We start from the raw sequence: 16,784 nt of genomic DNA, 5'->3' as shown, positions 1-16,784 counted from the left end.
GTCAGAGGGTGCACATGTCTGCCCATCACTCAACGTTGGTGTAAAATACATGCCTCTCTTATCCAGTTGCCATGAGCTGGAATCCGTGGTGGGATGTAACCTTCTCTCCATCCCTAATAAATAAACACCCAACTAAAGAGCTAGATAGTTATGTGATGCTAGAGGCTCAGTGCACAAAATTTGTGCACAGGGATGGGGGGTGGGTTCCTCAGCCCGACCTGCACCCTCTCACAATCTGAGATCCCTTGGGGGGTGTCTGAATGCCAGTTTAGGCCCCTCTCATAATCCGGGACTGCTGGCTCCTAACTGCTCTCCTGCCTGCCTGCCTGATTGCCCCTAACCACTCTGCCTGCCTGCCTGCCTACCTGATCACCCCTAACTACTCGACTGCCTGCCTGATTGCCCCGAACCCCTCTGCCTGTTTGCCTGATTACCTCTCACTGCCTGCCTGCCTGCCTGATTGCCCCTAACCACTCTGCATCCCTGCCTGATCACCCCTAACCCCTCGCCTGCCTACCTGATCACCCCTAACTACTCGACTGCCTGCCTGATTGCCCCTAACCCCTCTGCCTCCTTGTCTGGTTATCTCTAACTGCTCGTCTGCCTGCCTGATCGCCCCTAACCACCTCTGCCTTGGCCCCCTCTGCCGGGGCTTCGTCTGGAAGGACATCTGGAGTGATGTCTGCAAGGTCGTTCGGCTGTCCGGTCTAATTAGCATGTTACACTTTTATTATTATAGATATGTTGAGATTCATCAGTAACCCATCTGGTTCTCCACTCCCTAAAATGGATATGTAACACTTTGCTAGAGAATCATTTCAGATGAGATCTCAGACCATAACCAGGGGAAGCCCCACTTGCAAATATGCACACACACACACCCAAATGACACACATACACGTGTACCTGTCACTCAAAGGTCTGAAAATGGGTACCTTTTAACAATGATCGTAAAACTTTGGGGGATTTTTTTAAAATAATTCTTGTATTATCTCTGTCAAAAGTGAACTTTCAAAAATGTTTTAAAAGTATGATAGACATTTTAAATCCAACCATCACCCTGGTTAAAACGGTGTCTGAAATATTGTCACATTGCTAAAGGGTCTCACTTTTGAAAATGGGCATTGCTGCTCCTCAGGTTCAGTTATAAGACATGGTGAGCCTGACTTCCTAGCCCTCTGGGGCAATGGGAAGTTCTAGAGCCAGAACTTTGAGATGTGGAAGCTGGTACCCAGGCCCCTCCTCTCCCTGGGTGAGCCCGCAGCCAAGTTAGGAGAGTCCCTGCTCCTGGGTGGCCACAGCCGTCAGCAGGCGGGTCCCTCGGCCACACTGCTCAGCTCCGGGTGCCCCTCGGCCCTGGGTCTGCGGCATCCCTATCCCAGCCACGCCGTCGTCTGTGGATTCTGCAGCACACAGGCCTCCCCTGAGCCACTTCCAGGCAGCTGGCTTTAAAACGTCAGTTTTCACAAAGATTGCTTCCCTAATTCTGCCCACAAGCACAAATAACTAAAGTCAGGATTTTAAACACACACACACACACACACACAATTGAAAAGAAATTGTCTGCCAAATTTGAGCCAATAGTGTGGTTGTAAATCATGTGTTTGTTATACCAACAATGTCAGACTGAAGTGAGCCCTTTTCTTTGAACATGGGGGTCTGGGGGGGGGGGGGCGCGTCTTTGTTTTCTGGAACAATTGAATTGAAATCTGGGGTTTTTCTCTCTGTTGAAGGAAACAAACAAAACAAGGCTTGAGAGTCTGAGGGATCTAGTTCTCTTTCTGGGAGGCGTTAGCGGGACCCCAGGCTGAAATCTCGGCCCCCGTCGTGTAACCTGTCCCCGCTTCCCCGCAGGTCCTGTCCTATCACGCCTCGGCCGCGGAGGAGGAGACCCGGGAGCTGCAGGCCTTAGCGGTAATGACGGGCGGCACAGCGCGGTCACCCACACACACGCCTTTCCCAGGGGATCTGCTCCCACCAGTGACGGTGGGAGACATTCGGCCAATGTGGCGGATAGTTAGAGGGACGCTCACAAATATGCAATCAATCCATTTCCTGCAGGGCTGCAGTCACCGGTGATGCAAAGCAAAGAGAATAACTCCAGTGGACCTTGTCCTCCATTCGATGATTCTGGGTTTTTCTAATAATTGTTCTCATCTTTACATCTAGCTGAGGCCAACATTAAACTCAGTTTCAGGTCCTGAGGGAAGGGGCCGGGCAGCTGCAAAGTGGTTGTCTGGTTGGGGTCGTGGTGACGAGGTGTCGTGGTTTGTTACTGAGTCCCTGCCCCGTGTTCTTGAGGAGCAAGCGATTTGCATTCCGACCACATGGCTTGAGGCTGTTTGAATTGGGCTCCCAGGGGTCTGTGCCTGACTTCTCCTTGCCTCCCTCCAGTGAGTGGGGAGAGAGCGCCTGGGCTGGGGCTGGGATGCCATGCATTCTGGGTTTTGACGGGGATGGTCTTGGTTGAGGTCCATGCAGGTCTGAGGCATTTACACCTTGGCAGCCATGCTGGCCTCCTGAGTTTAAATTTGGGACCTCAGGGATCCGGTCGGTGTGAGATGTGACGAGGGTCAGGTAAGGAACGAGAAGGGCGTGGCCAGTCACCGAGGTTCTCTGTCGAGATCATCAGCATCTCAACTGCCAAACCCCAGCCCTCTGAGCAGTCCCTGCATTTTCCCTGTGACTGTACAGCTGTGCCACGGAGGCCTCGCTGAACCTAGAGAGGCCGTGGCTGGTCAGGGTCTCCGTGGCTGGCTCCTGGCTGGCTCAGGGTAGCCTTGGCTGGCTCAGGGTTACTGTGGCTGGTCAGGGTCACCGTGGCTGGTCAGAGCCACCGTGGCTGGTCAGGGCCACCGTGGCTGGTCAGGGTCACCGTGGCTGGTCAGGTTCACCGTGGCTGGTCAGGGTCACCGTGGCTGGTCAGAGCCGCCGTGGTTGGTCAGGGCCACTGTGGCTCATCAGGGTCACCGTGGCTGGTCAGGGTCACCGTGGCTGGTCAGAGCCGCCGTGGCTGGTCAGGGCCACTGTGGCTGGTCAGGGCCACTGTGGCTGGTCAGGGTCACCGTGGCTGGTCAGAGCCACCGTGGCTGGTCAGGGTCACTGTGGCTGGCTCAGGGGCGCTGTAGCTGATCAGGGTCACTGTGACAGGAAGTGGAGCCAGAACACACAGTGCACCCCTAGGGCCCTGCACAGTCCATGGCGCTACCTGTGAGGCAGAGAGAAGGCGGGTGAGCCCGATGAGAAGGATGGCGCCTGAATAACCAAGTGGGAATGGGAAGGAGGTGGGCCAGCCGATGTGGTTTAGAAGGTGGGAGGGTGAGGCTGCAGGACCCACGATGGATATGGACACGCAGGAACGACCAGCTGGAGGGTGAGGGCTGGGGCTCCCATGGAGGCGGCAGTCTGGGGGTGGCCCTGGATTCGCAGTGTCCACGGCATGGTTTCCTGTGCCAGGCGGTGGGAGAGCAGGTTTCCCTGGGGGCGGTGGGAGAGCAGGTTTCCCTGGGGGGCGGTGGGAGAGCAGGTTTCCCGGGGGGCGGTGGGAGAGCAGGTTTCCCTGGGGGGCGGTGGGAGAGCAGGTTTCCCGGGGGGCGGTGGGAGAGCAGGTTTCCCTGGGGGGCGGTGGAAGAGCAGGTTTCCCTGGGGGGCGGTGGGAGAGCAGGTTTCCTGGGGGGCAGTGGGAGAGCAGGTTTCCCTGTGGGGCGGTGGGAGAGCAGGTTTCCTGGGGGCGGTGGGAGAGCAGGTTCCCCTGTGGGGCGGTGGGAGAGCAGGTTCCCCTGGGGGGCGGTGGGAGAGCAGGTTCCCCTGGGGGGCGGTGGAAGAGCAGGTTTCCCTGGGGGGCGGTGGGAGAGCAGGTTCCCCTGGGGGGCAGTGGGAGAGCAGGTTCCCCTGGGGGGCGGTGGGAGAGCAGGTTTCCCTGTGGGGCGGTGGGAGAGCAGGTTTCCTGGGGGCGGTGGGAGAGCAGGTTCCCCTGTGGGGCGGTGGGAGAGCAGGTTCCCCTGGGGGGCGGTGGGGAGAGCAGGTTCCCCTGGGTTGCGGTGGGGGAGCAGGTTTCCTGGGGGCGGTGGGAGAGCAGGTTTCCCGGGGGGGGGCGGTGGGAGAGCAGGTTTCCCGGGGGGGGCGGTGGGAGAGCAGGTTTCCCTGGGGGCGGTGGGAGAGCAGGTTTCCCTGGGGGCAGTAGGAGAGCAGGTTTCCTGGGGGGCGGTGGGAAAGCAGGTTTCCTGGGGGCGGTGGGAGAGCAGGTTTCCTGGGGGCGGTGGGAGAGCAGGTTTCCCGTGCAGGGTGGTGGGAGAGCAGGTTGCCCCGTGCAGGGTGGTGGGAGAGCAGGTTCCCCTGGGGGGCGGTGGGAGAGCAGGTTCCCCTGGGGGGCGGTGGGAGAGCAGGTTTCCTGGGGGCGGTGGGAGAGCAGGTTCCCCTGGGGGGCGGTGGGAGAGCAGGTTTCCTGGGGGCGGTGGGAGAGCAGGCCAGGAGGGAAGGCGAAGGCAGGACCCTTGGGAACGTAGGTTCACATGGATGGGGCAGGAGGAGAAAGCGCTGGGCCGGATGGATGTGGCCGCTGAGCAGGAAGGCCGATGGAGATGGAGGAGCAGCAGAAGGCAAAGCACACTCAGGTTCCGAGAGGAGCAGGGCCCGGGGCGGGGGGGGGGGGGGGGGTGGGAGGGGGGGCGATCCGCGCGGACCAGGGGGCTGTGGGGCCCCCAATGAGCAGCTGCGAGGAGGCAGCCAGGGGATACAGCGCAGGCGAGGGGACGAGGAAACAGATACAGACCTTTGTTAAAGACAAGTTTTGTGTGAAAGAGGGTGGAGGAGTCGCGATGAGGGTGTTGCTGAATGATGAGGTTTTATGGTTCTGTTATGTTCGGTTTGGGCTTTTGAGCAGGGATAGCTCCCAAGCTTGAGGTCGGCACGTTCTTGGACAAAGAGGGAAGGAGAGGTGGGCGAGGCCCCACAGTGCGGGACGGGACGCCATCCAGGCCTGGGTGGGGTTGGGCATTAGAGAGAGCCACCCCTCTGCCCCGCCAGGGGAAGGGGTGGTAAGAACAAGAGCCACATTTAGGGAGCGCTTACCACCGGCGTGGCATGTGTGAAGTTCGTGTGTGTTAACTGAGTGTATTTAATCCACAACAGTTCCACATGCCGCTATTATTAGCATTTTTTAAGGCAACTCGAGATTGAGCATTTAGGGCGTCCTACACAGGTCGCCCAGGTTGGCAGAGATGTGCCCGTGTATGCCCAGGTGGTCCAGGCCAGAGCCCGCGCGGCCCACTGCCCACAGCCCCCGCCCACACGCAGAGAGAGTGAGCTGGGGAGGCAGGGGGAGGACAGGGCTGGATCTCAATTAAGTCGTCGAGGGGCGAGGAGCGAGCTGAGCCATCTGCCGAGAAGAGTCAGGGACTTGGGATAATTTTCCCAAAAGACTAGGCTTTGCTGGGGCCAGCTCATTCGGAATCGGCTGTACTTAATTTGCTTTCGATGATATTTGAAGAAATGAGCTTTCCCCCCAATTATTGACAAAGGGTTATAGATTTAAAGACTCCTTCACCTCAGACTCAATTGGCCCATTTGTCTAACCTCCCAGAATGCTGGCGTTGGGGCTGACCGCCTGCTGTGGGCTGAAAATGATCACAGGAGAGGCACATTTTCAGAGTGGGCACTGGGGGGTCACTCAGGTGGTTCTAAAATGAGGTCAAGCTTACACTCCGCCCTGAGTTGTTTCAGCGGTTCTCAACTTTCTGGCCCTTTAAATACAGTTCCTCATGGTGTGACCCAACCATAACATGATTTTCGTTGCTACTTCATAACTGTAATGTTGCTACTGTGATGAATCGTCATGTAAATGTCTGATATGCAGGATGGTCTTAGGCGACCCCTGTGAAAGTGTCGTTCGACCGCCAAAGGGGTCGTGACCCACAGGTTGAGAACCGCTGTTTTAGATAAATACAAACTAGCATACAGAGCAATTCCCAAAGATCCTGGTAAAAAACCACCAGGCTAGTAAACTCGCTTTTCACTTTGAAAATAGCAATAGTCTTCCAGAAAAATCTGAAAATTATTTTCTCAATTATGTTCATAATTTTAGCAAGAGAAAAAGAGCAACTGAAAAGGGCAGTATTGTTCAAAACCATCTGTTTTCTATTCAGAACATAGATTTCTGGCAGCTGCGTTCAGACATTCAGGCTTACAAAGCTGGGAGGTCAAAGGACTCGTTGAAATCGGTTGAAATGCAGCATCTGATTGCAATTCTCGTTTTCTCTCAGCCTCATAAAGATTCCCGTACAGCCCCAGCCACACAGGTGTCCGTCCTCCAGAAATGACAAAATCGCTGGCTTCATCATGTGTCTGACTGTTTATCCCCACTTAAACCTAAAATACGTGGAAAAGCTGTCGCATGTTTTAACTTTTATTTTAAAAAATTAGTTCTGAAGAGAATGAAATTGTGCACTAAACATTTACCCAGAAAAGCTCACTAGTTATACAGAATAATTTTGTTGGTAGGAAATTCAGCATCCTTATTTTCTCCCCCTGCTTTCCCTGAGGTTTTTTATTTTTATTATTATTATTGAGTTTATTGAGTTTGCTGTGTTTTTTTTTGTTTTGGTTTTTTTTTTAAAGATACAGATTTTTTTTAAATATATTTTATTGTTTTTTTACAGAGAGGAAGGGAGAGAGATAGAGAGTTAGAAACATCGATGAGAGAGAAACATCGATCAGCCGCCTCCTGCACACCTCCTACTGGCGATGTGCCCGCAACCCAGGTACATGCCCTAGACCGGAATCGAACCTGGGACCCCTCAGTCCGCAGGCCGACGCTCTATCCACTGAGCCAAACCAGTTTCGGCTGAGTTTGCTGTTATTAATCTAATCATTGCCTGGCTTAGAATTGGGTGTAGCACAAGTAGAGCCTGAAGCAAAGCATTTTGCTGTGGACGTTTTAATAGCCCTTGGTCACCAGTTACTGAGATGAAAATGAAAAGAGCCCAGTTGGCCCGGGTCTGGCTATTAGACAGTTATCGGGACGCACTGCGTTCACTCATTATAGCAGTGGTTCTCAACCTTGGCTGCACATTAGAATCCCCTGGGGACCTTTTTAAAATCCTGATTTCTGGGCCTCATCCTCCGGAAATTCCGTTTCTTTGTTATGGGGGTGAGGCCACAACATTAGTAACAAAGAAACGGAATTTCCGGAGGATGAGGCCCAGAAATCAGGATTTTAAAAAGATTCCCAGGGGATTCTAATGTGCAGCCAAGGTTGAGAACCACTGCATTATAGATACCTGGATGTTCCATAGCCTGGCTGGCTGCCTCTTCCAGGCATGTCCTGGAGTTCATTGTGTAAACCAAGCTCCGGGTTTCGTCATGGAGCCGGGGCCAATCCGGTTCCTGCTGTGACTTCTGTCATCGCGAGAATGTCTCTAAAAGCAAGTCGAGACGCTGCTGTGAAAGGTCTTCTGTGTCAAAACAGCCAGAGAGGGAGCAGCTGGCTGCTTAGGCAGGTTCCCCAGGACAGATGGGCCTCGTTGGACCAGCGTTCAGAGCCAGCCCTGGGCGGGGACCCCTCCACCAGGCGGGGAACCCTCCATCGGGCGAGATCCTCTCCATCGGGCGGGATCCCCTCCATTGGACGGGATCCCCTCCATCAGACAGGGACCCTCTCTATCGGGTGGTATCCCCTCTATCGGGCAGGATCCTCTCCATCGGGCGGGATCTTCTCCCATCAGGCAGGGACCCCTCCCTCAGGCACAGTGCGAGGTGCGATCGCTGCCGGAGATAGCAGTGAGGGGCAGACCACCACCCCTGATGCCTCGGTCAGTGTTAGGGTGCGACCCAGCACCTCCTGTCAGATGATCACATTCCCTCCCTCTTTGGGCAAATCTCTATTGATAACCATTTCATTAATGGAAAAATTTGAGCAAATAATAGCAAAGAAGAGTTGATGCTCTGGTGTTATTAACCAGTGTCACTGAGCTGTCGTAACCCATGGCAACTGGGAAGATACCTCTTCCTCACAGGGTGCTAGGGACGCTCTCGGGACAGTGTGGGCCCTTCAGACCATCGAGACGTCATCTTTACAGACGTGCAGGGCGTGACCGGCTCCATCCAGTTCACCTGGATAAGACAGCAGATTCTGATTCTTCCTCTTTCACCCAATAAGCTAATCCTACCTGTTTTGCTTTGATGTTGCTAGTGGATTATTGCTACTGCTATTCTTTTAAAAATATATATATTTTTATTGATTTCAGAGAGAGAGATAGAAACAACAATGATGAGAGAGAATCATTGATCGGCTGCCTCCTGCACACCCCCCACTGGGGGTCGAGCCTACAACCGGGCATGTGCCCTTGAGGGGAAACAAACCGGGGTCCCTTCAGTCCGCAGGCTCGCTCTATCCACTGAGCAACACCAACCAGGGCTCTACTGCTGTCCTTAGCTCCGAAATATCACAGCTCTGTTCTGGAAATTCTTATGCACTTAGGTGTCACCCAGTTCCGTGGGTCCACGTCCCAGTTGTAGTCAAGTTGCCTCTAAAGTTTTACTTACAAGCGTATACATAATTCATCCTGTCCTTGCCATTATTGCATGCCTTCTTTATTTGAAAAACTGTGCGCTCATGATCCAACCTTTGTAGTCTCTGCCTCTGCCTGGTTGAGACTTACAGGAGTCCACGTATATGATGTTAGAAGGAAGGGAACCGCCTAAAGCCTGTTGCTGTAGTTATTGAGGGAAACACACGAACCCTGTGGAGCTCCATTCTCTGCTCTCTGCACGGCTGGGCTCCATGTGGAGCCGATGTACAGCGGCTTCTTCTCTCATTCGTGCGTGGGCTCACTTCATAAGTGCTAATGGCCTTGTAAATGAATCGTGTACGTTTTTTCTTTAAAAGCATGTGTCCTGTGCGTGTTGAATGGGGAGGGGAGCCGTCCGCCTCCTGGGAAGTGCGATGCGGTGGCTGCCGGGCGGGCAGCTTGAGGGCTTCCACACGGGTACAGGCCTCAGCCGGGCCACCTCCAGGCGGCTGGCTTCCCAAATGCCAACGTGAACATGGCCGTTGACGCGAGGTCGTTTTCCTAACTGTGCACAGGAGCATGAACGACTGAAGGCAGTTGTTTAAAAACACGACTGACATTAAACTCTTGGCCAAGTTTGAGCCAATGGTGTAGCGTTAAATGATGTGTTTGTTATATCAGCTTCAGACTAAAGTGAGCTGCTTCCCTGAACATAAGAGTGGAACTACATTCGTACTGATCGCTGACGGACCTCAGCAGATTGTCTGAGGTCGGAGCCCGCGGAGGGGGCGGGCCCAGCTGAGTGACAGGAGGCATCGGAGGGGCGGGCCCAGCTGGGTGGCCGGAGGCGGCAGCGGCCCAGTTTGGGTTGGCTTATTCGGTGATTGGACATGTACACATCTGTCACACCTAGTGCTTTACAGAACCTCTAAAATGGGCGCTTTCTGTCCGTCTCCAGCACCACAGGGCGGTCAGGTGCATTAGCCCCTGAAGGAAACCAAGTCGGACTCTCACTCGGCAGCCTCTGACCACCAGGCAGCCCTGCAGGGCACGTGGGGATGCAGACTGTGTGCGCAGCGAGAGCTGCCCCTGAAAGGGCGCCCACCGCCCTCCCTGCTCGTGGTAAAATGCTGAGTTCTGTTTCATAAAATGGAGTTAAAATCGCCTTTCCAAGCCCGTTGGGGCGGACAGGAAGTCGGGTCCCTGGGGATGGTCCGCGAGCTGTAAATGACAGGGACTTTCTCATGGCCGGTCAGTCCTGGATCCCAAGAGTCCCGAGCCCCTGCGTCACTGACCACAACACCACACGGCTCTGGACAGATGTGGCCGCCTGTCCCCGGAGGTCAGCTCAGGAAGCTGGCCGTGGTGAGCTGACCCCTGGCCCGGCAGGCAGCAGGGAGAGGCTGGCTCTGGGAGAGCGAGGCTGAGCGAGAGTCCGTGTGTGTTGGCCTCTTTTCCTGTAGCCTTAGAGCGTCCTCGTGGAAGGAACGAAAGACACTTCCAGCTGCATGAACAGTGATGCCCTGGGGGACAGTCCCCCGGCCGTGCAGTGTGTGTGTGGTGGTGGTGGGGGGCGGGCCGGGACTGCTCTAGCTGTGAGTTAAGGGGGCTGTTCCCACCCCTCACTCCCAGCTGTGCTGACAGGGGCTGCTGGAAGCACAAGGCCTTTATGCAACACCCAACCCCTCCCCGTGCAGCCACGCCGGTCCCGGCCCGGGGCTCATGGAGCAGCTGTGTGCTTTCTCCTGGAGTTTGGGCTGGGAGAGTCTGCGTGCAGGGGGAGCGGGTGGCCTGCGTGTAAAGTGTAAACACGTCTGGTGAACGTAAGTCCGACGTGAAGGTTGCGGGGAGTGGGAGGAGACGAGGTGCCCTCTCTGGGAGGGAAAGCTCCGGATTGGCCGTGGGATTTTACTATGTCACCTCTGTGCTTCACAAAAGATGGAAGTGGAGCGGAGTAGTGACATCCAGCTATTCACAGGGAACCTCGGGGGTTGGGGGAAGTCAGGGGAACGCCTTAAGGGGGGACCCCGCTTACCTGTGCCCTCTCCACGCTGAGCCCCATCAGCTAAGGTGCGGGAGGGGTGGCCGGTGCGGAGAGGGGGACATGGGGACTCCTGCCAGTGCCGATCCTGGGCCCCGGCCCCGCAGGAAATCTAGGGGAGACCCCGCAGCTCAGCTCTGCAGGTGCCTGCGTGCCAAGGCCTTGGCCTCTGTTGCTTCCTGGGAGTTGAGCTCTGTGTGGCCTTTCTCAGGAGAAACCGGAAACCCTTTATTTTTGCTTAATCTCCCCCAATTCAAATACCATAACCAGTTTGGTGATTTTTATTAACATCCCATCTCAGACTAGAGAGGTCAGCAGGCAGCTGTGGGCGCTGCTGGTCTCCCACCCGCTGGCGGGCATCTCCGCTGAGCTTGGGGTCCTTTACACCGGAGCTGACAGCTCAGACTAAGTGAGGGAATGGGGTTCCTGGCGTTCATTCCATAGCCGTCCCTGGTAGCAGTCACAGCCGCAGCCACAGTGGAAGCGCAGGTCCCCGTGTGGCCGGGCAACACAGGAAACCACGTGGCCGTGAACTTCGCGGAGGGAACGGGCATTCCCAGCTGGGTCAACTCTGCGGCATTTGACCTTTGACCTTTCTGTGGGTGGGCGCTCAGCACCTGGAGAGAGAAGCGGGGGTGGAAGGGAACGTGGATGAGATCGAGGGAAAGGAGCCAGGCGCATCGGATGAAGCTGCTGCATGAAGCGCAGTGAAATGAGCGTCGGAGCAACACCAAGGGTAGCAGTCAGAGTGCAGGTCCTCCAGGGAGCAAAACCGGCTTCTCAGGCCGGCCTAGACCTGAGCCGGGCGCCTGTCTCCCGAGCACACCCAGGGCTGGGCACTGGGGCGCCTGCTCGGCTCCAGGGGGAGGAGGCTAACCCCGTCTGGGCTTTAGTGTCTGCACCTGAGGGAGGGTGTCTGGGAATGAAACGTGAAGCGCTCAGAGCATCATCACTGCTGCTGCCCCTCAATCCTCGCCCACGGCCCTGATGGCCCAGGACAGCCACTAGAGTTATCAATGGCACAGGCCAGGCAGCCTACAGGGCACCTCCGGAGGCCTGCGTCCTGTTCTGGGCTCAACCTCCGGGCAGCAGCCTCGCTGCCTCCGCCCGCCTCCTAGATGAGGGTCTCCCATGTGTCCCATTCCCAAGGGAAAGCAGGCGCACTGTTCCCCGCCATGAAGCCGACGACTGTGAGCCGGGCTTCACTAGCGTCCCCTCCCCCAGGCGGCCGTGGTGCCCTCTGCCCAGACCCTGCGGATCACCGACTTCAGCTTCAGCGACTTCGAGCTGTCGGATGTGGAAACTGCGCTGTGCACCATCCGGATGTTCACCGACCTCAACCTGGTGCAGAACTTCCAGATGAAGCATGAGGTGAGGCACACGTGTGTGTGTGTGTGCAAGCATGTGCACGTGTGTATGTGTATGAGCATGTGTGTATGTGTGCATGCATGTGCACCATCCGGATGTTCACCGACCTCAACCTGGTGCAGAACTTCCAGATGAAGCATGAGGTGAGGCACACGTGTGTGTGTGTGTGTGCAAGCATGTGCACGTGCGTACGTGTATGAGCATGTGTGTATGTGTGCATGCGTGTGCACCATCCAGATGTTCACTGACCTCAACCTGGTGCAGAACTTCCAGATGAAGCATGAGGTGGGGGCGCATATGTGTATGTGCGTGTGTGTGAGCCCGTGTGCATGTGTGTGGGTTAGTGTGTGTGCACACGTGTGTATGCATGTGTGGAAGAGAGAATTGGCTTTGGATGCTGGTGTGAAATGCAGATTTTAAGTTTCAGCGTCTGATCTGTCACTAATGCCTATCAGAGAATTTTAAAGGAAACGACCAGCCACCGTGAAGGCATTTATCGGGTTCCCACCAGGTATCCAGCCCCCGCTGTCAACTGGGGGGGTTTCCCACCCTGGGAGAGGATGTGCAGAGGCGGGTGGGCAGGAGGTGGGGGGCTGTGGAAAGCGCTGTGCAGGGGTGAGGCTGCAGGCAAGCACAGGAGGGGAAGGAGGAAGCCCATCGTATAGACCCCTGTAGGCTGCTCAGAGGAATCAGGATTTTGTCCTGAAGACAGTGGTGTCACCAGGAGTTTGAAGGGGGGGTGACATGTCGGATGGCATAGGTCACAACCTCTCAGGGAAGGGCCAGGACTGAGAGGGCTCCTGGGGAAAAGGGGGTACAGGGCCAATGACAGGCCAGCTCTGGGCGCCCCCGGGCCACCGTCTGGGGAGAAGATGAACACAGGATTTTACCGCGTTGACAACATCGTTGGCCTCCTGGGAAACAGCAGGACTGCACGTGTCCCTCCCCGCCGTCCCTGGAGAAGGAGCTTCAGGGACACAGAGGAGGGAGGAGGGAGAAGACCTCGGGGAACTAAGTCCAGTCATTTGCCATCAAGGCATTTTCTCTGCTCGGTCGGATGTCTGCTGACCTTGCACAGGTCTCCTCCCCGGGAACGTAAGGACCTCTGAGGCCTCGCTGTTCAGCCGACGGTTAATCAGGAAATGCGGTTGATACCGGGACAGTGCGCCTGGCACTGGGCTGGGGCCCGGTCCGCAGTGGGGTCCGCGCTCAGACGCCTCGCCCCGGACGGACACCCGGCTGATGCAGGGGAGGGCGGGACACACGTCCCTCACCGCGTTACTGGGGGCTCAACCTCATTCTCCCCTCAGTGTCCCCGATGCTGCTGTCACCCTCAGATCAAACGACTATTGGCTGGGTTTCTGCATTTTCCCGGCTTCTGCAGTCAATCCCAACAATTGCCATAACCCCTCCCTGTAGAGCTTGGAAACTCATAGCTGTTACAGTGGGGCCTTGACTTACGAGTGTCCCGACTAACGAGTTTTTCGAGATATGAGCTGTCTCTCGGCCGATTTTTTGCTTTGAGTTTCGAGCTAAAATTCGGGTTATGAGCCAGCTTCAGATACCCCACCGCTAGCTGGCGCAGCGAACGTCACAGTGAACGCCACAACAACAGCCCAGCATCACGTGTCTCACTCGTTCACAATTGATTTGACATACAAGTAATTTGAGTTATGAGCTCCGTCACAGAACGAATTAAACTCGTAAGTCAAGGCCCCACTGTACTTAGCCTCCCAACAGGACGAAGCTGCCACCTCCTGGCCACTCTGTTGGAGGTGCCGGTTAACACCCGATCCTCTGCCATGTGCGGTGCCTGGGAGGGAGGGGAGGGGCACTTGGTTCCCTGGGGCCTGCGGAGAACAGGGCAGGCAAGAAACCGCAGACCCTCCACCCACCCTCTCCCAGTGGTTCCACCGATGAGAAAACTGTGGTTTGGACCTGCATCTGCAGCATTCTTTCTGGAAACCTCCTCTTCCCAGGCAGTGCTCTGTGGCAGAAGCGCCTCCAGCCATGTGTGCGGGGAGAGACATGCATCTTTGTTCCTTGTCCAGGCTCCCAAGAACACAGGGAACCACTCAGGAGTGAACAGCGGCGACCGGATGCTGACGCAGTCACAGCCCCCGCGGGGGACCTGAGCCCCCCGGATCCTTGCATACACACCACTGAGAAGCTGAGTGAAACCCAGCTGTGACGTGTTGCTCAGCCGTCTCTCCTTTTTTCGCTCCATCTTTAAAATGCCTTTTTTCATATGGACCTTGGCATATGTTATTTTTTTAATTGCTTCTCGGTAACCACGCAGTGCCTCTGTCTGAATGCCCAAGCTGGTGCAAAAGGGACAAAGAGCTCAGGACGCATCGGGCCAGGCGCTGGAGCGGGACATGTGCCCCCTCCCTGTCCCGTCAGCCCGAGCCTCGCACCGAAGCCGTCGCAGCAGACGGCAGGCGCCTGGGGAAGACTCGACGGTGGCTGTTTGCGTGGCTGTCCGACCGGGAACTCACACGTGCGGGACTCTCCTAATTGGTGACACGTGGACCTGGTGTCTTTCACAAAGCTAGTCGGTGCCCTACAGGCCTCCCGTACGGCTGCTTTGCATTTTGCACTACTTTAGTGGGTTGGTTAGCAGGGTGGGCTCTGCCGTCGGATGCTCAGGTATGAACTCTGGCCCCTCCCTTAGGAGTCACATGACCTGGTCACATGGAGCCACATGTGTGTGTCAGTGTCCTGATCTGTTAAGTGATTACATCCTAGCCCCCACCCCCCATCCCTGGAACCGGGGATTGGGTGTGCTGTGCACATCGCCCGGGTCGCAGTGAGCATGTGACCAACTTCCACAGTCGCTGTGACATGTCCGCTTTCCGCCCGCAGGTCCTCTGCCGGTGGATCCTGAGTGTGAAGAAGAATTACCGGAAGAACGTGGCCTACCACAACTGGAGACACGCCTTCAACACGGCGCAGTGCATGTTCGCCGCCCTGAAGGCAGGCAAGATCCAGGTACAAATTCTACTATGGAGCCGTTTGTTTAAGACGTTCATGGTAAAATTTACAGCGCGTGCTTTCAAGTACTTTTTTAAATCTGCGTTAGTGGTGATTGAGGGTCCTGCCTGTTGCCAGTTACAAAATAAATTGTATTTTAAGGAAAGAAGTCTAGTGTGGCCAAGTACGTGGTTGATAACGTCCTCTTCTATGGAATGTATACGGCATGTTAGCATAACCTTTAAGTAGCGTCACGCTAAAGTCAAATGGCGCTTGGGGAGGTCAGTATGTCCTTCAGAGGGAAACGACAGCAGCATCCGCCTGCCCACATTCATGCTGCTCCACACCACGCAGGTCCTGAGCGTGGCTCCCTAGATGCGGCCAGGGCCGTGTCGCGAGTTCTCTTCACCCCGTTAACCTTACCAGTGCATGGACCACACCCTGTTCACAGGACATCAACGCAGACCACGTTCCAGCACCTAGGTCCTTGCCAGGCCTTTTTATGCTTAGCTCTGTCTTTAGATTCCACCATCAGTGGGCACTGACTCTTTATTCTAGGTGAGTGAGTCCAGGCCCCATCACAGAGCTCTTCAGTCCAGAGCTCCCATGCTTTCCTGGTGAGTGTCTTTTGTTGTTGTTGGTAATCCTCACCAAAGGACGTTTTGATTTTTAGAGAGAGTGGAAGGGAGGGGAAGAGAGAGAGAAACAGACGCATTGATAGGTTGCCTCCTGCACTCATCCAGACCGGGGCCAGGGATTGAACCTGTAACCCAGGTAGGTGCTCTTGACCACGAATCGAACCCGCAACCCTTTGGTGTGAAGGCTGGCGCTCTAACCACTTACCTACTCCAGCCAGGAGCTTCCATGCTTGTTATTGAATTCTAGGACTGCAGTTCTTCTCTGCTCCCATAGGGGGCGCATTTGAACACAGAACCAAGGGCAGGGCTTGTCTGGGAGCCTCCTTGCAGAGTCCCGCTCTCCCGCAGGGGCAACGCCCACGGGAAGCAGGCTCCACTCCTGTTAGGAGGAACTGGGAACGTCAGGAGGGTTAAACCACCCAATGCTATCCGGGCTCTGGCAAAGAAAAACAAAATGCTGATGTGTGTGCTGTGAATATGCCACTTTGAGTGCTGAGAATTCCGGCAGAATAGAGCCAGTAGGAATTTCAGCTTGTGTTTTCTTATGAAGAAGAAGTAGTACAGAGAATACAAATGGCAGCCACTCAAAAATAACCTGGGATTCACTTTGCAATACATCATGTAACTTTTTTCAAAATATATGTTTTTTTATTGATTCCAGAGAGAGAAAAGGAGAGGGAGAGGGACAAACATCAGTGATGACAGAGAATCATTGATGGGCTGCCTCCTGAATGCCTCCTAACGGATCAAGCCCTCAACCTGGGCATGTGCCCTGCACCAGGAATCAACCCCCGAATCATGGTTCATGGGTCGATGCTCAACCGCTGAGCCACACCAGCCAGGCTATTATGTAACTTTTTAAAGCCAACTTTTCATCCCTAATCCCCTTTTGTGTATTCTTTTGCCAAATATACTCATTGTCTGGTGCCTTTAGGCACAGCCCCTGAGGGCAGAGCATGGAAGCCATGGAATCTGTAGGAGTTAAAGGTTAAGAGAAGCCAGCGATTCAAAGTTCATGTGCTTATCCCACATGCATATGTAGACCATTAGGAAGGAGTGGCGTTGACTGTGGGGGACAGGTGGTTGGTGAGGCATTTCCGCCCTCTCCGTGGATCAGTGACATTGGCGATAGCCCCGCTCTGAGGGCAAGGTGCAGCTCTTCCCCTGTGGAGCAGGCATGCTGCTACCTTGAAGCAGGCCTATGTGAAGCGCTGAGATTCACAGAGATGGCCTAGCACCCTTACAGGTCCTTCTCTC

The 16,784-nt window shown here is 55.4% G+C and overlaps 1 protein-coding gene across 1 annotated transcript in view; it reads left to right on the top strand.

Moving 5' to 3' along the window:
* Positions 1-16,784, top strand: part of PDE5A (phosphodiesterase 5A) — a 153,356-nt gene that overhangs the window by 67,786 nt on the left and 68,786 nt on the right. Inside the window, exons 11-13 of the mRNA XM_070416905.1 lie at positions 1,855-1,914; positions 11,773-11,919; positions 14,782-14,907. Coding sequence (XP_070273006.1) covers positions 1,855-1,914; positions 11,773-11,919; positions 14,782-14,907 — 333 coding nt within the window. The remainder of the gene's footprint in view (positions 1-1,854; positions 1,915-11,772; positions 11,920-14,781; positions 14,908-16,784) is intronic.

Source organism: Myotis yumanensis, unplaced genomic scaffold (genome assembly GCF_028538775.1).
Source record: "Myotis yumanensis isolate MYYU_CA2020_CCGP unplaced genomic scaffold, mMyoYum1.0.hap1 SCAF_5, whole genome shotgun sequence".
Classification (NCBI taxonomy): domain Eukaryota; kingdom Metazoa; phylum Chordata; class Mammalia; order Chiroptera; family Vespertilionidae; genus Myotis; species Myotis yumanensis.
Note: the sequence above shows the minus strand (reverse complement) of the source record. Positions and strands in the feature narration are given on the sequence as shown.